Here is a 25,424-nt window from a genome sequence, read left to right as displayed (position 1 = left end):
AGAGAGAGAGAGAGAGAGAGAGAGAGAGAGAGAGAGTGATAGAGGGTGCCGCTTGGAAGGGATGATATTACGGCACTATCATTAGCGTCCACTTGAAACAACGCGTTTACGCCGTTTATGGTAATACCAATGACGGCCGCGTACGCTCGTTGCCACGGATATTCAACGATAATTGCCAGCTCCGTCGCCATACGTCATCGACGGATCCTCGTAAACTCATCGAATTTAGTGTCCGCTTAATGATCGTTGTTAAATTCAATGTCTCTCTCTCTCTCTCTCTCTCTCTCTCTCTCTCTCTCTCTCTCTTCTCTTTCTCTCTTTTTGTCTCTTTTTTCCTCTTTTCCTTTGACGATATTTTTAAAACTCTAATTTATCGTAGTTAAATTTTAAAAACGATATTTTCATATTATTTTCTAACGTTTATAACTTTCTCTAATATAAAAATATATTAAAAATACTATATATATATATATTATATAAAATATTATATATATATATACAACTATATATTCTAATATAGATTTTCGATAATGATTTCGTGTGAAGTCGAAAAATTACGTATGAAAGGAGTCTCTTGGATTTTCTTTTCCTTAGGTATACCATTCAACCCCTATATCCTCTTTCCTCGCTACACCGTCCTTCTCCCTTTCTCGTGTGGAGAAACAACGAGAAAGGCAGGCACAAAGTTCGAAGGGTGCTGTAGAGGTACGAGCGAAGCGATCGGGAATTTCCGCGAGGGATCGTTACAAACTTTTAACGGGTTCGAGACCCACTCCAGTACGCGAACCGAGGCTTTTCACAGCAAGTTTCGCATTACCACCGGGGCCGTATCCGACGTACGTTGTCGGAGTGCATTCCAACTTTCGAAGAACAAAATCAATTATGGAACGCTCGTTTTTATGCTCGTCGAAAGAGAAAGAGAGAGAGAGAGAGAGAGAGAGAGAGAGAGAGAGAACGGGGTAGAAAATAAGCGAAGGAAGAAGGAAAGAGACGGGGAGGTCGTGAAGTGTTCATCTCCACCGTGATTATCGGTCCAACTTGCGAACTAAAGTAATTCGCCGTTGGTGCACCTACGCGTGCTGCATTTCGGATTACGCAGTGGATTACAGGCTGAGAGGGCAGCTTTTATTTTTCATAATGAGGGAAGAAACCAGCGTTGAATTCGATCGATCAACTCCCGTCGATTATTATTATGTATCTTTTCGAAATCTTTTAATATATATATATATGTGTGTGTATACATATATATATATACATGTGTGTGTGCGTGTGTGTGTATATATAAAATCCCTCTCTGTGAATTTTCTTTTTGGTTTCCTTTTTCTTTTCTTTTTTCTCTCTCTTTCTTTATCTCTGCTTCTCTTTTCTTCTACTTTTCTTTTTCTTTTCCTTTCTTTTACTTGTTCGAAAGACTTATCTTAACGCATCACCGTTCCAAAGTTATCCCATTAGCGATCTCGTACTTTCTTCATCGAAATTGATTTCTACGAATCATGCAAATAATGATGATGATCATATTTGAAAGTTCTCAAACTGGTAGATTAGCATTTGACCTATACTTTGTAAATTTAAATTTCGAGATACGAGTAATACGTACTTACTTACCATATACTAACGAATAATGTAGGGTCTGATAAGTTGCGCATGAGTTCAAATGTTATATCTTAATGAACTTGATTATAATCATAGTATATAATATATCGTAAACGCGATTTAAAGAAATTAAATTAACTTTAAAGTCTAAGATGAGAATAAAGGTCTTGGGTAAAGTCTAAATGTAATAAAAACATAAGTGAAACAGCTTATACTGACCTTCGAATGAAAGGACGAAAAAGAGAAAAAGAACGAGGGTCGTCATTAGGGAACGGACGTGCTGGCACGTTTTTAACGATAATTTCTCTTATCTCTCGGCAGCACATGCTGCGTAAAGTCGTGTGATGCAGTTCGTACGCGCTCGCACGTCGGTAAATCGAGCGCTCGCTCGCAAATTGGATCCAGAACTCTAGATAATTAGCTCGTATGCCCTTCCCCCTTTTCTCTCTCTCTCTCTCTCTCTCTCTCTCTCTCTCTCTTTCTCGTTGAAAGGATTTGCCGATCTGGACAGGGTTGAGTCCTTCGAGAATTAACTATATATCTGTATAATTATGTAACGTATGTAAAATCGATTACCACAAGTATGTCGCGGTAGCAACTCGTAACTTTTCGAGAGTAGGCATATCGTGACAATAAACAAAAACGATTTACAAATTCGATACGAACCAATCGATACGAATGATCTTTTTTACGTCACAAAAAATAAGTAAGTACTTTAATCGTTAGTAATAATAGAAGTAGAACGAAGTGAGCATTTAAAAGTAATATTGAATTAATCGTGATTAAAAACGATGTGCTGAACGGTCTCTTTATGAACGTCTTAAACGAAATGTTAAGCCGTTCATAGGCGTAAGACGATACAGTAGATGTAACTAACGGTATTTTATAGTTGAACGATTATCGTTGAAAAATTTGATCTGTTTCAAAGAGAATGAGAGAGACAAAAAAGATAAAAAAGAAAGAAAAGAAAATGTGCAATAGGAAAAGAAAAAAAAAAATACAGAACAATGTCATTGTCTTTTCAAACGAATTCCTTTGTCTAACGATTAGTAACTACACGGTCTTTAGAACGAAGACAATGAAGACTGACTAATACAGCTCGTATCATCTTCGACTCGACTCGTCTCGACGTCACTGTGAACCGAGATATCGTGAACACAAGCAATCCTCTGTCCGAGTTGGTCCACGACAACTCAGACGACGACGATGACGACGACGAGGATTGCTGCTGCGTCTCTTGTTTTTGTCATCTCGAAAAGTCGAGTAGACGCGTCAAGGAAAGGAGGTTTAAGCTTTAGGTCGTGTCAGAGATTCTCTTATTTTTCATTTGGTCCCTTACTCTTACGAACGTTTTTCACTTTATCACATCCTCTCTTTTCCTTGATATCCGAGACCCTTTCTCGGTTTCTATCTATTCGTTTCTTTCTCTCGTTTTCGTAGTAACACGAGAAGCGTGTTGCGATAGCACCCTCGGAACGCTGTTTGCTCCGGTGTAAGTTACTCGGCAGTGAACACCCCTGGGGCCGACAAACGGTGCGTAACTAACCTCACGCACGCTTCACGCATTGACGTGACCGCACACTGCTTCCATTCATAAGTCATGACCGTTCTACTTGCATATATATGTGTATGTATATTTACATAAGCGAATATGTACATATATATATATTTATATATATATATATATATGTTTGTTGGGTGTGTGTTTATAGATATGTCCATATACGTGTTGAAACCGCTCCTATTCGACAACGATCTTATCACCTTTACCTAACGTGTTTTCCTTCTTTTGCCATAAAATCGAAAATTACGATCCTTTAAACACGTATGATATATATATATATATATATATATATATATATATATATCGCGAGTGAAGTGAAATTGTATTGGGAGAAAGTATTATACATAGTAGAAATGTATACTTTACATAGAACGACACATGTGTCTAGATTCTAACGGGTAATTTATGTTCAATGGTTAAACGGTTTACACTTCGCTTCCGAAAACTGGATAATTAATCGGCTGTCTCTGATAATGAATGGAAGTTAATCGATCGTTCGCTAGTTTGCCGTGAGCTACCTCTGAGAGATTTGTTATATCGAAGGCTTTTAAAGTTTATTAAGAAGATTTTTTCTCTCTCTTTCTCTCTTTCTCTCTCCCTCATCTTTTGTCTTTTCTCTCTCATAAGTGGCCACGTGTCTTATTTCCATGAGGTTACTTACTTTGGACCACCGGAACGCGATTTCTGGAGATTTTCGTTGTCGAAAGAAAATTGATCCTCCGCAACGCATTTTTTCTTCTCTTTTTCTATTACGTCTTTTCTTCTCCTTCTTTTTCCTTTTTTTCTTTTTCTCTCACTTTTCGAGGAGAGAGATTCGTGTCGACGACGTGCTAGATTTTCATGGTCCGAGTATTTCCTAGGGGACCTGCACTCTGTCAAGGCAAGTTTATCCACGAAGCGACGGGGTCTCGGGCGATGCTCTCTGTTTACACCATAAAACTTTAGGCATGCGATCGAATAGCATGTTATATTAGCTGTTACAAACTAGGACGGTTTCGTGCTCTTCGAAAAGCATCTTGATACGCGTCAATCTTTGCTCTTGAGACATGCACGAATTTCATTAAAAATTAATTGGTCCTCGTCGTCTTCGTCGTCGTTCTAAATGACTTTGACTTTTTAATCGAATCCGTTTTAAAAGCAAACATATAATTATTATTTATAAGATATAATTTTTAATGCGTGATTTAGATACCAATCATAACGACCAATCCGATTCCCGAGAAATTACGGAACGTACATATTTCGCTGATATGATAAAATAAACGATGAATGTGACAAATGCTTCTACGAAGGGAAACCTTTGCCTCGTGGCAACAGAGAAGAAGAAGAAGAAGAAGAAGAAGGAGAAGAGTGCCAGGATTATCGTCGTTATCGGACGAATATAACTAAGTACATACGTAACTTGTACGTACTTATATATACATATGTATGTACGTATAATGTTTTGAACGTGCGATGCGAAAAGTGTCGAGGAGGCAATAATAATTAATGTTGAACGATACCGAGTTCATCGAGTGACACAGACTGATCGATGTCATAGGCCGGTTGCCAGTTCGATGATAACCTCTTTCTCGTGACATCGACCGTGTTCTTATCATTTCCACGAATGCCTCTTCTCGTGCACCGAATCTTTTTCTCTCGCAACCCGGACCGTCTGACAGAAAACGAGATACCCCTTTAGCTTTCGACGAGGCACCGACGCAACCAGCTTGAAATAAGTTTCGTCCTAGACTTTTCCATGGCCACAAATGACGTCGATGATATAGATTCGTTATAAACAATAGTACATATCTATTATAGAAAAGAAAGAACAATAAATAAATAAATAAATAAATAAATAAATAAATAAATATAGAAAAGAAACAGTGTCTCGAATTCTTTCTTTTTTTTTTTAATAATTCGCCGATTGCGAAATTTCACTTGATTGTCAAATTTTAAAATCGCATCTATGGTATTGCAGTCGTTAAATTAAATTAATGATTATTGTTGTAAAATAAGAATGAGTATATTAAATGAAGAATATAGTATTTTTTATTTTCTTTACATAAAAAGGAAATACAGAATGATGTTCGATAACTTTCATTCAAATACATCCTATTTTTTTCTTTTTTTTTTATAGGTACGTATCATGTTATACCTCATGGGAGTAAATAACTTTTTTAGTGCTTTTCAATGACGACGAACGATGCATGCATGCATGCATGCATGTATGTATGTATGTACGTACGTATGTATGTACGTATGTATGTACGTATGTATGTATGTATGTATGTATGTATGTATGTATGTATGTATGTATGTATGTATGTATGTACCACGTACATGCAAGTCTGGTGGTCACGGACGTAATCCAAACACGCGCGAGCGTTATCGACAGTCAGGATGACAGATTGACAGTCTCGCGGTCTTTCGATGTAACGATTAGCGATAATAAACGTAGTGAATCGAGTAAACAAAGTCCAGGCTGATACTAATAGCCGACAATGTCGAGTCCGACCGACACGAGAAAGAGAAAGAGAGAGAGAAAGAGTGAGAGAGAGAGAGAGAGAGAGAGAGAGAGAGAGAGAGAGAAAGAGAAAGAGACCGTGGATTTTTATAAATAGCGGAAAAACACGCACGTCGTTCGCTTGCTTGCTCGCTCGCTCGCAATCCTTCCATTTTTTTCGATCTTGACAGCAGGCGAATGACGCCAACGTCATTTCTGATATACGCGCGAAATATTTGCAAATTAATACTCATTGTGTAGAGAGATACGATCGGCGGTCGAAGAGCATATACGTACATACGTATATACGTATATAGATACAAACACATACACACACACACAGAATATATATACACATATATATGAATACATATATATTCCGTTTTCAGTTGAGAACACGTTTGAGATCGTTAGCTTCGTGTCTAGTTGTTGCTGTTGGTGTATCAGTTTACGAGAAGACGGTATTCTATTAAGAGGGGCCAAGTAGTGTCACGTCGACGCACGCATCCCTCGAGGATCAACCCTTTGCCGGCATCCCTGCATAATCCACGACCCCGTCGAGACCGGGCACGAAATTAGAGGCCCCTTTCCAATCCGACCTAGTCCTCCGGCATTGTGAGAGATGATTTAGGGCAAAATTATCAGGAGGAATCCAATAACGAGTACCACGGCAAATATGTATCGTGGATGAATTAAGATCGCTGATCTCAAGTAGAATTCTAAATAAGAACACGACGACTCGAGCATACATTTTTAGATGTTTTCTTCTTTCTTCTTTTCTTTTCTTTTCCTTTTATTTATTTATTTATTTATTTATTTATTTTTTTTTTTTTTGAAGAATAAGCAATAATTCGAAAAGCAAACAAAATTCGATTATTTTTCACACGATGCTGATGATTTTATCGAAATAAGAAACAACCATTGTAGCAGTTGCTTTTCACGAAAAAGCTCTCAATCTTCTCTCGATAATATGGATATTGGTGTATCGAAGAGGAGTGGACCGAAGTTGTTATGACAGTCAGCGGTAGGTCATCCATCACTGAGATTTCGTCCCGGCGGACCAACCGCGGACCAACTTATCCAATATTTAAGGTTTTGTCCCTCTCGGCCGAGAGCTGATATATCACTCGCATTAATATATATTTGCGGGGGAGATAACTCCAGTTAGAATAAGGCGCCAGCCATGGGACGAGTCAACGAGGACGAGGACGTAGAGGAAAGATGAGGATACGAATAAATATCCGAAGAGATCGGCCATTTCTTCGCTTGACAACGATACGATATATTATATCGTGTGTGCGTATATGTGTATACATACTGGGTGTCTTATTTTAATGGACTCAAACAAACATTGGATGGTGTCCCTGACGAAAGAAAATTTTATTAATTATAATTTTTACGTCACTGATTTCTAGCGTCTTAAACATAAAAACTTTTTCGTATTGATGCGAATATTATGTTCTACCGTCAACGATATTATTACGTATCGATTTGATTCAACTAAGACTCGAACTAATCTGTCACTCGAAAAACACGAAACTTTGCGGTCGACCAGTCTAGTAGTTCTTACAACCTTTTCCTGTCTTATCCAGACGTTGCAAACGAGCTCGCGAAATCTGGCAAAACGATCCGTCTTCGTGTACGAGCTGGTAGGACAGTCACGGCATATCCGGCTTTCGATTCGCGCGAAAGTCCAAGGATCCGTAATTCGCGGGAGTTAATATAATTAGATATACGACGTTGTAGAAACGTTGCGGTCAATTTAAATAATATACTTTGTTTATCGAAGAAAAGAATAAAAAGGAAAGGAAAGAATAAAAAGGAAAAAAAAAAAAGAGAAAAAGATAATAAAATGAACTAAGAGGAAAAGGCGAATCTAGTCGACTGAATGGATACTAGCTATCTTTGATCACCAAATTGCTGGTATAATATAGTCTCCAGTCCAATTAGCTTGTTCGGAGACGATAAAATGCAAATGACTCGTGACAGAGCGCTTCCGCGCGCACACTTTCTCCGTAGCTATCCCTCTCTGCCAGTTTCGGCGAACCTTTCATAAAATTGCTATCTCACTATAAAAAAAAAAAGAAAAAAAGAAATAAATAAAAAAAAAACGAGATGATGACTCCAAAGAAATCCATAACCGGTGAATTGTTACGTTTGAGTTTCGAGCGTTTACGGTGAATTTAATGCGATCTATTTTCCTTAGAATCGTTACGTTTCAAACTCGAAAATGAAATCCAACAACCCTATGATCTTATTAAGAAAAAGATTAATAGTAAAAAGAAAGAGAAAATGAACGAGGAAGAAGTAAAAAAGAGAAAAGAAAAAAAAAGAAAAAAAGAAAGAAAAAAAAAAATGAATGAACGATTAACAGGCAAATGTATTGTGAAAAGTTCTTTGTCTCGGTGTCTGAACAGAATCAGCTTGGCAAGACAACATCGTACGATGGATTAAAGTCGGTAGCACGAGAATCCTTTAACTCCAACGTAGTAGTAACATCGAACTCGTTAAGGTCGTGGAGTCGGGACTCTGTAAGCGCCCGTGAAAGGGCCCGGACATAATGCTAACGCGGCGCATACAAACGGGCGCTAATGGCGCGGATAGCTTTTGTTGTTTTTAATTAACCCTTTCTTTTAAGACGGCCAAGGGGAACGGTAAAAGCGTAGAAAAGGGGTTGGCTCGGCACCTCTTCGGGCATCCACACCCTTGCTCGAGCTCCCCACTAGCCCTCCCCGAACCCTTCCCCCACCATCCGCAACACCACTCCATACCCTTGGCGAGTCGTCCCTTTTCCTACCTTATATCCTTCCGAAGCCCTTCGTATCTCTCGGGAGATGTAAATACGCGGAGAATCGCACCTCGGAGACAGAACCGAGCTTTTCTCGTTTACGTGAGACTACTTGAAAATAAAACGTGGAAGGTGCCCCGTGCTCTTGCAATTAAAACTTCATCTAATTACAACAAGACCGCTCATCTAATTGTCGAATACTCGCGGGATCGTGACCGGAAAAGTGATTCTTAGCGAAATATCTCATAGAAATATTTTCTATGTACTATATAGTATATAGTACGCATAAACGACCGATTCGAAAATAAAACAAAAAAGAAGGGAAACAAAAGATACATTTTTCCTAGAACAGTAGGATTTTTTGTTATTTTTTTTTTTTTTTATTATCACAAGTTACTTAAATTTCTTTTTTTTCATCCATTGAGAATTTACGCTCGGTGTCATGCAATAATTTTTATATAACCGAATGACTCGAAGGGAACGAAACAAACGTGAAGCGGGAAAGAAAAGAAAAGGGAAGTTACGCGTCGGCGCTTTGTCGTGGTCACAGTACTGTCAATCATCGGTGATAGGAGGCGACACATTAATCTCACCAAGACCCCCGTGTGACCGCATAACCTTCTCTCTCTCTCTTTCTCTCTTCCTTCTTCCCTCTCTTTCTCTCTCTCTCTCTCTCTCTCTCTCTCTCTCTCTCTCTCTCTCTCTCTCTCTCTTCTGCGGTCAAACGGAGTCTACCTTATTGTACCGCCAGTTGTACCAACGAATGAGCTCTCTTCTTTCTCTTCCTTTTCTTTACTTCATTCGTGTAACGCTTTGTTTCATATGACAGAAGCGAATACCGACATGCTATCCTCGAACATTATGTCCAACCGTTAAACGAAAAATACTTATGTCGACGCTAATTGTAAGTCGATTATATTTAAGAGTAATTTCAACAAACTTTCCAAGCGAAATATTTCATGTTATTATATCAAATTAAATTTAATTTGATTATAATTAAAACAAGGAATGCTTTCGTGTTCCAATAAAAAAATAAAAAAATGAAAAATAAAACAGTAAGAAAAAAAGAAGATGAAAGAAATATCACCACCACAAGTTCCTTGTTGATTTTCATTACGTAGACGTTCGAACGTAAGTATATATACATATACATATACATATGGGTAGGTATCTACCTACATATGTATGTAGATCAACTCGCTTGGTACACTTCGAGGCGGGAGTAAACTCGAAGTAATTTATCGTCTCGCTCTCCGGAACGTGTCGCCCAGAAGATATGGCCAGTTCTCGATGCACCAGGCAGAAGAGAGTGTGCCGCGATTCGGGCCACCCAACCGGTCGATCGTACCGCGATAAACGCATTATTTAATTACCGTGAGTAATTACCGATTATTACATGGCGCGGGCTGTCCCGACCGCGGTCGCCGCCATTAATTACGCCGACGATCGGACGAAACACTCGTTACGCAGCACTCTTTAATCGGTTCAACTTCGCATCCCGTTACCGAACGATCGGCTAAGATCATTTTGCTTTTGGTTGGCTTCGATCGCTTGCTGTTACAGATTCGTAGTCTCTTCGTTAAAAAATTATCGATAATTTCTATGATGTTTTTCAACGACTTTTTTAATCCATTATCAGCGAGATCCTCGTTAAATCCTACAAGCAAAGCTTTGCTACGTCTATATTCTTTTCTTTTCTTTTTTAAGTTCATAGAGATAATAAACTAAATCGCAAAAGTGTGTCTTTTTTTTGTTTTTTCTTATGACATTTCTTCAAACATATATACTTTTTGTCCGACACGATAAATCTTCTTCGTCTTCGTTCACCGTTAGTTGTGTCATCGAACGTTCAGCACCTTTTCGACGGTATAATTTGACGTTATCGCAAAAGTAAATAAAACCCGCGTCCATTCGTGGAACGCTAATAGATTCCCCCAGGATTCCGTCGTATCTCGAAATAAATTCCTCTCCCTTAGAAACGACACCGTTCATCATAACGCCAGCGATGGTAGGAGGAAGAAGATCGAGGGATGAGTAAGAGGAAAAGAGAAAGGATGAGGTGGAATGAGAGATAAAGAGAGAAACGGAGGAGATAAGAAGACTCGACAATTCGTGCAACTTTCAAGGTGGTAATCAGAGTTCCCTCTCTTTGTCCTCTGATCCGAAGGAAGTCAAGAAGAAAGGGCAAAAAGGGCATCTCTGTCTCTTTCCTTCCTCTTCTTCTTCTTCGTCTTCTTCTTCTTCTTCTTCTTCTTCGTCTTCTTCTTCTTCTTCTTCTTCTTTACAGGATGAAGCCCATTCCAAATCGGACGCGAACATAGACAAATAACGCTGAGCCAGGTCGAAGCGGAGATCGAGAAGGCCACGAATGCACATTAATCTGTATCAGCCGACGCCATCAATATTTAATCCTAATCTCGAGAATTGCCAACTCCGTCTATGGGTCCTATCGTTTGGTCTTCTCCTGATTCTGAGACTAAGATAGATAGATAGATACATAGATAGATAGATAGATGGCAGACTCTATGGGACAAGTTGAGAAATTATAATGATTATAACAGAGGCTTTACTATAGTAATTTTAAATATATTAAAAAATAAATAGTGAAATAATAAATATTGAAATATGAACAAATATTAACAAAATAATAAATGAATAATGTATATATATATATCTGTGTCATTATATGTGACAAAAAAAATAGAGAAGTTCAAACTAATCCTTATTGATCGTGACTAGATATTAAAATAATCAAGTTTTAAGAATGGTCAGAAGAATTTACGTTGTTACTTTCGAAGGCGGCATCGTCCGGTCGGATCGTCGTCATCGCTCACGTGTCGCTCGAAGCCCGACGTTAATTAACTCGAGGCTATGCTACGTGGTGAGCCGTGCGAATGCGTATTGTTGTTTCAAAGGAGTTCCAGAGCGCGTGCTTTTCAACCGGTCGTTCGCGTATATCGCCGTATCATTGTATCGATGTTGAGTCTAATTGTCTCGCCTGCTTCTAAAGGAGATACTATAAATGATAGTAATTCATCATCGCCTCGGTTAGCCGTCTTTTTCTCCCTTTCTGTCCTTCTCTAGAAGCGAGTCGAATGTAGAAAATAAAAAAAAAAAGAAGAAAAAAAAGTTTGGTCGAGACAATGAACTATTTTGCCTTCGATCCTTTCAACGTCCATTCTCTTCTACATTCTCTCCTTTCTCTCTTTCTCTCTCTCTCTCTCTCTCTCTCTCTCTCTCTCTCTCTCTCTCTCTTTCTCTCTCTCTACCAAGTCCTTTTCTTTCTCTTAGCTGTAATTAAAAATTAATTTTCTTAGGTATAATTAATCGTACGATTTTTTTCTTACAGTACATAGTTTGAGATATATTTTAAAAAGAGATCTCTTATTGTAACGAAAATGAAATATCATATTTCGATTATACGAATATCATATTGGTTGGATAACACAAGAAACGAGGTGTTATAGACGCGTGCCACGCACGTTTTCATTTATTACCCGAGGAACCAATAAAACGCGGTCATTACTAGAATCGGTATTGCCGATTCGTTTTCGAATCTCGTTTCGCGCCTCGATGAAGTGGCCGTAAACGTAAATCCGTACCAAACAGAAGAGCATATTCGAAAGAGCGAGTACCGCCCGCGCATTTCTAAACGATATCAAACTCGCTAATCGATCGTGAAACTCGAGATCATTGATCGCGAATGAAAGCTCTTTAAAGCTACCATTACCTACTGTAAATATATTTGCGATACGATATTTCGAAGGATGAAATTGAAAAATCTATGTTTAATTAAAAAACAGTCAACGTGGCTTAATTAAAGGTAATATCTATGATCGTCGATCTAATCATAGATTATTTCTTATCAAGACGAATGAAATTCGAAGAAAGTTCGATTCTACGGTGTAACGAATGCGATGTAAGAAGGATATGTTTTCATCGAACCTACGAATTCGAAGAGAGAGAGAGAGAGAGAGAGAGAGAGAGAGAGAGAGAGAGAGAGAGAGAGAGAGAGAGAGAGAGAGAGAGAAAGAGAGAAAAGTAAAAAAAAAGAAAAAAAGAGGTAGAAGAAGAAGCAGAAGAAGAAGAAGAAGAAGAGAAGACGTCAGTTTACGGAAGACGTCGTCGTTGCACAGTGTGTATACGACGGCTCGGGTTGACGCGCGTGTCGTCGTTAGGTGCCGCCAGTGAAAATGGCTTATGCCAGAAAGTCTCGGGATAAGTTAAACATGCCTCGGGACCCCGAGGCGTCGTAAAGCGCCGCGGCGCCTTCGTGTTTACGTCGACGCCGGCGACGTCGACGAGGCCCACCAAGCGAGTCTAGTTCGATGCACGCGTTTCATAGAATAAGAAAGAGGAAGAAAGAGAGAAAGAGAGAGACGAAAAGAACATTCTCTTGCACTTACTCTCTCTTAGATAGCGATGGGAACGATCAAATTATTTGCACTATTATATCGAACATCTTTTTTATTGGCGAACGCGTCGATAAATTTTCTTTTTAATTATTACGACGAACAATAAATGTTTCATAAATGTAAAATATTTTTTCACACTGATTGGCCGTTAAGCAATAAAAATTTATTGTTCGAAATAAGATAATAATACGTGCGAGCGTATCGCTCCCATCGCTAGCCCACACGTTTCTATTTCCGCACGCGTGACAAATCTCCGCGTAGCAGCCCGCGCCCGATTTATCGAAACGACATATTCTGGCTTGCGGCCGCGTCCATATGGCACCGAGCACGCCAGTTATTTTTGTTCTCTCGCGGCACTTTCCCTACGCCTTCGACAAGTGTTTCAGGCTTCGGCTATGATGACCAACATATGGCTCCTGCGACGATTTACCTCTTTGCGCTCGATTTCAACCGTAGCTTCTTCGCTCGTCCATCTTAACTAAGGCTTCTAAACCCTTTTGGAAAATGCCACGGAACTGAAGATGTTCTCGTGGCGATGGTATAAGAGGAAGGAAGGTGAGAAAGAAAGAAAAAAACGCTTCCGTAAAGACTTACAATCGGTTAATGGCGATCAACGAACCTAGATTTTTGTCCTAAACGAATTTATAGCGAGAACGATAAATACAAATTTTATCGAAACGAAACAATACATCCGATGGATCTAAAAATGGATCGAAAATAAAACGATCTACTTGCTATTTATCGTGAGGAAAGAGATTTTTCTAATTTCGAAGATCGACCGTGTCGATCATTCGAATAATTTTCTGTTCATTATCGTGAATAATCGAGAGAGAACGAAATAGCGTCGATCGAGATGCAACGCGTCGAAGAAAGAAGGGATCGACGGGAGATGCAATCGTTTCTCTATTTCTCTCTCTCTCTCTCTCTCTCTCTCTCTCCCTCTTTCTCTCTCTTTCTCTCACTCTCTTCCGTTTGGTCCGAACTGGACGATGATTTACGAGCGTGTAATCCGTCGCAGGAATTTGTCAGACTTCGTCCGACAGTGCCCATAGGTGTTCGATCGACCGCACGACATCGATCTTTCCCTTCCTCTTTCTATATAAACTAAAAAGTTCCGACTATATAAGAAGACAGAGAGAAAGAGAGGAAAGAAGAAAGGCGCGATCCCTTGGCGTACGGTGAGAAAAAGTAAGTCTTAATAAAGTCGGGGCAAGATAAATTGTTACATTAGCATCTAGCTTGTGATTCATAGTGATGTTTCTTGCTTGACAGGGACGTAGGTTGAAATGAGAGAAAGGACAGAAAAAGAAGAAAGGAATAGAAAGAGAAAGAGACCGATTGAGAACGGTCGAACGAAGGAGGGGGAGAGTTGGAGAGGGTGGCAACGTTCTGTGATATATCGTCATTAGCATTGGTTTCATATTAGAACAAACAGGACTCGTGTTTAAGGTCCATAAAAGGCGCGCACGAAGCAAAGTCGACCCTTTTTTAATGGAGGGTGTTCTCGCGAGTCACCCCTCGCAGCGAGTACAACCTCGGACTCCTTTCGACGTTCTCATTGGCCGAACGAGCCGTGCTTCTTTACTGGCCGTGTACTGGCTTTTCGGTAACGCGAAACAAAGGGCTCGAGGGTGGTGATGGTGGTTGCGCTGATCAACCCTCGCCGTTCCTTTCCTTATAATTTACAGTCTAGATTGTATATGTGAGTTCTGGCGAGCGCGCGCCCGCGTTCGCCAGAGTTTATTGAGAACACCGTGGCGAGTGTGTCACTTCGGGCTACGCCTTTTTAATGATTTATTATACGCACCGGTGAGACCTGGGCCAAAGTTCGACGTCTTCCTCGGCCTCAGGGCTCTTTCCTTCTCCTCCTCCTTCAACTTCCAGCTGCCTCTTCCCGATCGAGCGCCGCAGATGGAGGCGCAGATGTTACGTTTCAACCCTGTCACCGTTCGTAACCACGTAGTTCCTTTCACTACCATCACCACCGTAGGTATCCTCGTAGTCTCTTCGACGTGAACGAAGAAGAAGACGAAGAGAGAGAGAGAGAAAGAGAAAGAGAGAGAGAGAGAGAGAGAGAGAGAGAGAGAGAGAGAGAGAAAGATGGTACCCCGTTCCCGATTTTTGTCTATACGAGCCACCTTTACCGAGAGAGACAGCTCGTGGAATTCGAATTTCAAGGGTATTGTCGGCTACCTGCTCTCATTCTTTCCTAATCGATGTTTTTCTAGTCGATATCGAGAGTGGCCTGTATTGAATGAACCCGCCTCTCTCCCGTCCTCCCCTTTTCTATAACGGTGCTTAAAGATCTCCGAATTTACGGTACACCCGAGGATACTACTCTTTACTAGAGTACAGTAAATCTATCTGTATATGTTTATGTGTGCGTACGCGCGCGTATGTATATTTGTGTTTGAATCGACGTGTATATCTTAAAGGAGAGGAAAGTAGGAATAAAATAACACGCGATTTATATTGAAAATTACTAAATTAATAAGAGTGGAGTGTTCTTTCATCGTGGGATAAGAGATTTCGATTACCAATCGAGCCTCTTTCGTTCGAACACGACAGACGAGACGATCGATTTCGATATCGATCTCTCGATCGATCGACCGATATCGAAATCGATCGGCAAATCGATTCACCTGAAGGCCGCGAAGCGCGAATGCGACGAGCTCGTAATAAGGGCTGCTACCTGGTAATATCGATAGAGGAACGTAATCGATAACGTTTTACGAGCACGAGTTCGTACCCTTTTTATTCCCTTCGAAATAAAGGAGGCTCCCGATAGGGAAAGATAGAAAGAGACTTACTCCCGAGACGAATTCCATGTAATGAAAAACATTTAATTGGCACGGATGTATATCGTAGAGCAGTTGGATATCGTCGTAGAATAGCCACGGTAATAGATGACCGGTTCGCAGGCACGTAAACTACCAGAGGCGAACTTCTGAAAATTTCACTTCAATAGCCAAGCTAAATTGCTTTCTGTATATTATAAGCAAGGATATTGGAATTCAGAGTATGCGTATCCTCTTCGCTCATCTAAAGTTTCGCATGAACAAAAAGAAACGCTCTATCTCTCTCTCTCTCTCTCTCTCTCTCTCTCTCTCTCTCTCTCTCTCTCTCTCTCTCTCTCTCTCTCTCTCTCTTTTTCTCTCTTTCTTACTTTCTGTGTACCACGACGCCAATTATATAACGGTAACCTCCGTCTCTCCTCTCTTTCTCTCTTTCTTTATTTCTGCAGTGTATACGCGCATATAACACTATACGCTTCTTAAGCGATGGATCGTGACATTTAGTAAATCACCGCTCGATCTTTTAGCTCTGAAATCGTACGACCGCGAATAACAGTTCGTATTATAATATATGAACGTGCTTCCCAGTGGAATACTACCTAGTGGATTGGTCATTCGGTTAGGATGTCGAACAGAATTTTTTTTCTTCCTATCTGACGAAAGAACAGTCAATCTTTTCTACGATATACCTAAGTATCATTTTTTTTGTCCTGCTCTAGGGGATTTTACGTGACGAATATTTGAAAGACAGCGAATCTTTTCTCTCTCTCTCTCTCTCTCTCTCTCTCTCTCTCTCTCTCTCTCTCTCTCTCTCTCTTTTTCGCTCAATGAAAAAGTTACGGGGCAGTGGTCCACGAAGTTTGAAGAAACGAGCACGTCCCATCCCGCGATGTAAATAAAGTGTCCGGGGGATAGTAGGCGCACTTGGCCGACTGACACAACGACGTGGCAAATGAAAAATGCCGAGACGGACGATCAATGTAAATATATTCATGACGTGGGGTGGCTGGGCGGCCACGGGGAGGCCAGATACGTGTACATACACAAACACACATATATATATACATACATACATATATATAATATAGGTATACGTGTATTTACGTATATATGTAGGGTTTTATAGGATGGGGTTCGCTGAGGACTCGATGGCACTTGGACGGCACATAATTCACTCTTTGGCAGCTCATTACAATTTAAAAAGGCCTTTGTCAGTGTATTACTCGTGATTCTCCTTACGAGCTCACAACTTGCTCTCAAACGTGTCGGTGCGTGTGTACGCTTACAAAAAGAGAAAAGAAAAGAAAAAAGAAAAATGAAGAAAAAGGAGAAAAAAAATGAAAAAAGAAAAAAGTAAAGAAAAGAGAAAATAAGAAAAGTAAAAAAGAAAGAAGAGAAAAGAGGAAAAAAAACCACTAAAAGTTTCCATTCTACTCAAGCTCGTTAGCAAGAACCATGACGGAGCAAGTTTCTATCGAAATTTATAAAGATATCGAAACTCGACGTGTTCATTTAAATGCGATCTCTTACTCTGTTGTAAATTTTGTTTTTCAAAAAGGAAAAGAAAAAAAAAAGAAACAAAGAAAGAAAAAAAGCAAAGAGAAAAGAAATATAAATGACTTATGGAAGATGTTCGTTTCAAAAAAAAAAAAATTAATAGATATTATGTACGATGTGATAAGCGCCACGTTAATTGCAAATTCGATTAAGCGTCCTCTGTCGATGATAAAAAAAGAAAAAGAGCAAAAAATCCCTAGCGTTCGGTCTCTTTTTTGTTCGACGATTCAACATCTCGGATATATCGTGAGTTGAACAAAGGCAAGCGACTGGTGCGACTGATCTCTGACGGGATTTCTAATTTAAGTCGTCCGATCAACGAGACACAACGAAGGAGAAATAGCACCGTTGGCACTTTCGAGCAATTACAGGCGTTGTTGCTTTTCTACCAAACGATTTTGATGAATGACGCGAGGAGAGCGACTAGCTCTCTATGTCGACACACACAATCACCGTTCTTCAAAAGTCACGATCGCGTTGGCGATCGACGAATGTCGAAATTTCTGAGAAGGATCGACGTGTCGCGATCAATCCGTTCAGAGTTCCGGGCTATATGGAAAAAAAAAAAAAAAAATAATAATCATGATCAGATCGAAAACAGATTAGATATACGTATACCTCTGAATATATTTCATATATAATTATAATCAATAATAATCATAAGAAAATCAATAAGAACAAATATTACGAAATTCAGAAATAACTACAATTTTTGAATAACTAATTTGTAATTATATATATATAAAGAGAAAAAGATAGAAAAAAAAGAGAGAGAGATAATATATAGTCTATTACATTATTAATATTCCAATCATCAGACGAGGAGACATCAACCTTCTATAAAAAAAAAAAAAAAGAAAAAATAGAAGGAAAAAGAAGAAGAGAGAAAATTCGATCATTAATCAAAGACATTCGATGTGATACTTTATTCGAGACACAATATCAAGAGAGTTTAATAATTCACGAAGAAAATCCGAGTGACCGATCGCGAATCTCGCAACGCGTGACGTTTTCTAGGAGATGACCGGTGTTACGAAAGAAGGGAGGAGACTCTAGAAAAAGAACGTCGAACCGTTCGAGTAAGTGGGTAAAGGAAAATGCAACTGCTTTTCCCGTGGGACAAGAAAAGAGAGCTAAGGCAGGGCACGAAATTGATATGTATTCCATGCCTTGCCGCGTCCAATCTATTGCGGGTCAAGCAGGCGGAATTTTAAACGCGGTACAAGCCGAAAACTCCCTTCCTTTTCTCGCTCATCTTTTTCTCTTCTCTTTCTCTCTTTCTCTCTCTCTCTCTCTCTCTCTCTCTCTCTTTCTCACTCTCTCTCTCTCTTTCTCTCTCTCTCTCTTTTTATCTCTCTTTATCCAAGTCCCGGTAGATCGTCCTTTGACGTATATGTGCATAACGCACGTGTATATACACTTTTCGAACACGTTCAAGGAGTATCGAGAAGCCAAGCCTCGATCGTTTCTAATACATTCTAAAAACTTACGAGCGCATAAAATACGCGATCCTATGTGTACATACTTTTATATCTATACATACATATATATATATATGCGTATGTGTGTATATATATACGTTTCTATATGGGAAAAAGAAAGAAGGAAAATATGAGAAAAAGCGAAGGGCCGGTAGCGACCACGAAGTTAGACGAAGGAATGAATGGCACTGGTCATCGCTGGAAAATTGAATTTCGTCCCTGAGGGCCTCGCGGGATGAAGTATGCTGACAGTAGGAAAATTTGCGTTTAACCGTGCGCACGCGACTCGCGAGTGAAATACAAGAGTTTCTTTTTCAGAATACCTATCCTTCAATTTCGAGAAAAATAACTTAAATTTATTCGACGTTTCTACGTGTCTAAGGTACTTAAAGAAAATTATAATAAAGTTCCTAGAATAAACTCACCGTGCGGCACCCATCCGTGATGACATTTTCCGCAATAACGAAGATGACGTTTGCCAGGAGTAAAAGACTCGCAGGTACAGCCAGTGACGGTACATCTTATAGACTGTAAATAAATAAAAAATAAATGATTAATAATGCGAAGGTTTCAAGGGTTACGTTCGTTTAAAAACGATTGGTTTTATAAAACTGTTTTTTTTTTGTTTCTAATAGAAAATTAATTAATTATTGTCGATCAAAAGGTTATAAACGCTCTTTTATGCCATTAATAATTTAAATAAAATTTGTCGTCCCGATTATTTATAGTTTGACATCCTCTTCTATATTTTACAATTTTAACTTATTTTCTCGATTATAGGAGAATATGTCGGACAGTTTGACGCGGATTAAAGAATATTTGCCAAGGGGAAGGAGATAAGAAAGAAACGAAAAAAAAAAGGGTAGGAAGGTATGATATTTTTCGAGTGACCGTTTGGCATAACGCCACCCTAGAGAAAGCTCGTAAGAGACGGCCTCGTCGGATTTTAAGGAACCGTGAATATTTTCCGCCCTTCGCTACGAAATTAACCCCTTGGGAGCCACCATCCAATCCTGGCCTCGGGTGAAAGAAAGTGCGGGCATCGGTATCGCTTTATGTACCAAACGGTTAACTCTCTGCATTTTTATTTAAATATCTATAAAAGTGTTAAACTTCGTGGTGTAAAAATGATAAGAGAAATTTGAACTTTGAACATTTTTTTATTTTTATTTTCAAAAATGTTCGTTTCAATCGATTAATTATTATTACTCAACTAGTTATATAATTCCTTAAATAAAAAATATTGTTAGTCGTTGTTGTTTCCCGTTCATAAAATTCCAGATGAGTTCATAAAAAACGAACGGATCGATATAAGAGCACCGAACGAAGACACCAGAGCTAAAACTCTTTTGCAAACTCGCGCAAGGCGTTAATATAAAGACAAATGAAGCGACGCATACGCACCTTCCTTGGCCATGTGTCTTTATATAGACAGTATCCCATGGCACCGCGAAAGCTTACAGCCTGGAAATATTTTGACACTGTTCGCTGGAAACGAGAACGTTTAAGAGATCGACAAAATTTAACAGGCGACGAATTTTATTAGCCTCACCGCGGGTTATTTATTCGAAATGGCGACAGATTATATGGGCGATATTAACGTGTAGGGGAGAGAAAGACGCTCGTAAGCTAAATTTCGAAAGTAACGTTGTGTGCGCGCTATACAGCAAACTTACCTCTGGTAGCTTTTCGGAATATACCTTGTGCCTGTTTCTTACATCAAACTTATATCACATATTCGAATATAACGAGCCTGATAACTTTCGTACCCCGAAGGTAACTCGACACCAAAAGACTCGAGCGGAATATATTTTGAACATTTCTTCGAAACATTTCCGAACGATTAACTCTTCTTACAGGGTGCATTATTTTTTATATATCTACCTATGTATCACGAAAGCTTACTGCCAAAGTAAATTGATACTTAAAACATTATCCCTGACATAAAAATTAATTTTGTTCGTGTAAACAAAAAATTAAAAGGAAAAAAAAAGTCAAAGAAAAATTAATTCCTCGCAACGTCCGATGCTTCACGATCGATCGATATTAATTAAAAGATAATAAATATATAAATAAATGAAATAAAACAAGAAAAGAGATTCCCTTTTTTTTTTTTAATAAACAAAAACGAAAAAAAGAAGAAAAACGCTAGTCGTAGTAGTAGTAGTAATAGTAATAGTAGACTGCTCATCGTTCTATCTGACTTTTCACACGGCATATCGCTTATATGATTTATCGTGCTAGTATACGTAAATGGCGTGACGCCGATGTATTATATAGTTTCTCGAATTACACGGAAGACCGGAGAGTCGCGAGAGTCTCTTGCTACTTCGGAGCAAGTCTCAAGTAGTAGTCGACTACACCTTGCGTTGCTCCTTTCCTTTTTCGTGCCTATACTCCATGAAGTATTATGTTTCGAGAAGCCACCGTCTCCTCCTCTTCGCCCGGCTTCTTTGCATCCCCTTCGTACGCGTGGTAAACGCGCGAGCCTATAACGCGCAACACACAAGGCAATAACGCTTTTACGAGCTACGAAACATTTATTGCCGGTTATGACGCCACGCCGTTTTATCATCTCGCTTCTGCTTAATGCGGCCTCCTTAAGGCTGCTCACTACTCTTGCTTTTATAATGGTTTACGCCAACAAAGAATCCAAGCGTAATACTTGACAGATTTTTATCAACAACGACTTATTTCAAAGATGAACATCTAAACGAGGAGTCGGTTTACATTTGGAAGAAAACAATCTTTTCTTCCTACGTAAATTATCGTCGAAGAAATAAGAAATGCGTTTCCTGACACGATTTGTTTTTGTTTCTTAAAGAAAATCAAGTTTCTTTGTCAAAAATTCTTGTTCGTAAAAAAGTCGACTACTCGTTTGAACATTTGTATTTAAAATGAAATCGTGTGCATCAAAATCGATCGGGGATTATGTTTGTATTCATTGTTGCCTCTTGAAATCTGTAATGAAAGGTCTTATTTGTTCGCACTTTGTTTCATTTAAATAAATGCTTCTAGCGTTCGATATAATCTATTAGCCATATCACGTTATTAAAAATAGAATCTTGAGAAAATTTTCGAGATAAACATTAAAGTGTCTCGGTTAAATTATAATTTTAAACCACCGAATGAATCTTATTGGAGAATATTATTTTTACTCTTTAATAATTTGATTTATGAACGAACACGTATAAATTTTATAAAGAAAATATTTTTAATCATTGGAAATATAATGTTATCGTGCAAAAATGTGAGATAAGAGTATAAGGTAATTCGTGAAGAAAAATTTCGCGGAATTATCGATGGAAGTTGCCCACACGAGCGTTACACGCGCTTTTCATTGTGTATTTCGCGCACAGTTTAAAGAAGACTCGCGGCACGCGTGCCGGAATTAGCGTTTGAACGGCGTAGCAGCCGGCCTTTTTGTTGTTCATTCTACACGGTCGTCACTTTGAAAGGGCGTCCGTATCGTCGTTCGATTTCGGCCATCGTATGCTTTTAATGATCGATCGCCGTGTCCTAAAGATTCGTCGGTTTGATGAACAACCAGTATCAAAACTTTCGAAATTGTTCACAAAACCTTCGATTAAGAATAGAATTCAGTTCAATCGTATATATATATATTATTTATTTAACTAGCATAGCGTAAATAGGCGTGAAAATTAAATTTGTTAATCCCGATCAATCTGTAAATAGAAATTACGCAAACGTGAAACGCTCAGAAATCTTTCATTTTGTGTATATATACATGTGTATATATATATATATATATATATATATATATATATATACGCATGCGCATAAGCGTATGTAAATCGAGTATGAAATATTACAATATATCCAAATCCGATAATTAATTGTGCAAGCATAGCTTAGGCGGGTTACACGAGATTTTCATTCAATGACGCCGTGGCTATCCAATCGCTATTTACTAATTATTAATAATATCAAAACAATGGCCACCATGGAACACACATTATGAGAACAGTCCCGCGTATAATGCAACTATCTAAATTAACATCTTTTTTCACTATTATCTGTCCCGTATTTACACTTATCTCCGTATACGATCTATCTCGCGTATGCTCTCCTAGAACCCACAATTTTGTATAGATAATTTTTCACACATTACGGAAAATGCGGAGTGGAGGTGCAGTCTCGTCAAAAAAAAAAAAAAAAAAAAAAAGAAAGAAAGAAAGAAAGAAAGAAAGAAAAAGGAGGGAAAAAAAATCGTGAATAGATATAGTTCACTTTTCTCTTAATATAGATAACGATCGAACGATGAATTAAAATGAACGAGCCGAAGCCTAAAGTAGAATTATTTTACGATGTATGGGTAAGTCGAATTTTTAATGAACACTCATCTTAACTATACTCATTATTTTCATATCTCGTTGGATTATCTTGCCACTCAAACGATACCGGGTACCGTCGAATGAAAGTTCGAAAATTCGACAGCCCTCGAGGACAACGATGCGATATGCTCGTTGCAACGAGAAAGAGAAAGAGATAGAGATGGAGAGAGAATCGCGAGTAAAGCTGTCGAGCGAGCTCATATGCTCTACGCGCGCTCGTGTTTAATGAACAGGGCTAATCTCCCGATTCGAAATGCACTGCTAACAGCGTATACACACCGACTCGTTCATCGTTGCAAATTAATTTGACCAGCGCGAATTAAACCTCAAGTATAAAGCTGGATACACTGAGTTTGTGCGTGCACGCTCCCACCCGCCCGTTTGCACGTTCATATACCTACGTGTTGGACTATGGAAGCTCATTAATGAGTTCGAGGATTTAGGCTCGCCTATGCGTTTCGCTCGGGATCTGCCCTCGAACCACCCACCCCTTCCCCGCCCGCCCCCCTCAATCCCTTTTCGTACACCGTTTGCACGAAACGGCCATCCCTTTTGGTTCGAGAACAGAGAGAAGATTGTGTACACGTAATCGTCTAGTTAAAAGGTGACATATATACAGTAAAAAAAAAAAATAGAAGAATAAGGAAAAAAAGAAACTAATTATCGTATCTCATTACTAGTTGGTTAAAAATTAAAAAGGATTCCGACAATGAAGATAGAAAAAGAGAGAGGGAGAAAGAGAGAAAGAGAGAGAGAGAGAGAAAGAATTTTCTTAGAGAAAGATTTTCTTTTTTATTCTTCATAAAAAGGGGTAGCACAAGACGATATCACAAATTCTACTTATATTTAATTAACTGTATTAAAGTCTGGCTTCGTCTTGGAAAGTTGTCTCGGAAAGAAAAATCTATAGGGAAGACTTATGATTTATTGCCTTGATATTCGGGTAGAATTAAGTAAATGATATACCTAAGCAAATTACGTGAGATTGAAATCGTCTAATAATCGATATCACGTTTCATATATGTTATCAGGTAAAATGTCTTAAAGAGTGTTAGGTCGTACGAGAAGAGTAAAGATACACGTACACACAGGTTGAAAAAAGGAAAAAAAAAATGAAAAGAAAAAAGAAAAAGAAAAATCGCTTCAACGAAAGAAAAACGATTTCGTTGGGGCGTATAACGGCCCTCGGTCCTGAAACATAACGAAATGCTAACAGCCAGTGTTCGTATATATCGTACCGTGTATTTAGCATATTGTCGCAACCACAATGGCAATTTGTGTGATATATATCTGCCCGTTAGAACGGGAAACGCTCAAATGTGGCGGAATTAACTGCTTGGATAGTCGAATGGTGGCGGCATGTCGACGAGTAAGGGAGTCGAAATAAGAAAGAAGAAAAGGGTAGTAGTTCGCGTAAACCCGTAGAAAATATGGGATCAATGGGGAATGAGAAAGGAATTTCTTGGAACGAATTATTTGGATCTTTCGTGATATACGATAAATATTCTAACTCTGTGACAAAATATCGCGATATAAGAAAGGCTCTTCTCGAGCGTGTGCTCGAATAGAGGATAGGATGGGGATGGAATCGTGGGGTGGACGGACTTGACGGACGACACCCTCAGGAGTACTAAGTCACGTCGCTATGCTAACTTTCCGGCTTCTCCTCTTTCCACAGGCCGATCCCTTACGCCACCGCATCCGGCCGATGAAATAATATCACTCCCCGATTGCCAGTCACGATCCATGTAGCGTGAAACACGATGGCCAATGCTATATCTAAGTAAGTTACATCAAATTTCCAAGATTTCTTTATTGTTTTTTCTCTTCTTTTTTCTTTTTCCTTTTCCTATTTTTTTTCTTTTTTTTTTTTTTAAGCGTAATCGCAAACACAATACTACCATCACGATCGTTTTTTTTTTTTTTTAGAAAGATCTCCAATGAAAATCACGTGGATTCGTGCGGTAAAAGTTTAATCCGTTAAATTGTCGAGAGGATTAACCGAAGGGTTATGGGTGCCTTAAACATCCGGCGAACGAGATCGCTCGTAAGTCTCAATTATTTAGGAAAATTGTGGAAACCGCAAAGCCGAGTGAGTTTTTTTCTTTTTTCCTTTCTTTTTTTGTGCTCGTGGGAAATAGCTCGGTCCTTTCCGACGAGTAGAAAATTACTTGTCTCTCTTTTCTCTTTCCCTTCTTTCCCCCTATCCCTTACCCTCAGTCCTTCTCCACCCTCTCTAACCTTCCCTTTCCTTTCTCTTCCTCTCGACGGCAAAATGGAGATACCTACATGTGGACAGGTAGACGAAACGGGTGAAGGGTACCTTTTTAAATCTCATTATTACAGCTCGCGAGCAATGCGAAAAATAAGCAGGGGTTAGATCCACCTACC

General features: G+C 39.1%; 1 protein-coding gene across 1 annotated transcript in view; it reads right to left on the bottom strand.

The window, feature by feature from the left end:
• Nucleotides 1–25,424, bottom strand: part of LOC122629885 (la-related protein Larp4B-like) — a 138,336-nt gene that overhangs the window by 43,208 nt on the left and 69,704 nt on the right. Inside the window, exon 3 of the mRNA XM_043813747.1 lies at nucleotides 19,104–19,206. Within this exon, the coding sequence (XP_043669682.1) occupies nucleotides 19,104–19,206 (103 nt within the window). The remainder of the gene's footprint in view (nucleotides 1–19,103; nucleotides 19,207–25,424) is intronic.

The sequence above is a fragment of the Vespula pensylvanica genome, chromosome 6, assembly GCF_014466175.1.
Source record: "Vespula pensylvanica isolate Volc-1 chromosome 6, ASM1446617v1, whole genome shotgun sequence".
NCBI lineage: Eukaryota > Metazoa > Arthropoda > Insecta > Hymenoptera > Vespidae > Vespula > Vespula pensylvanica.
Note: the sequence above shows the minus strand (reverse complement) of the source record. Positions and strands in the feature narration are given on the sequence as shown.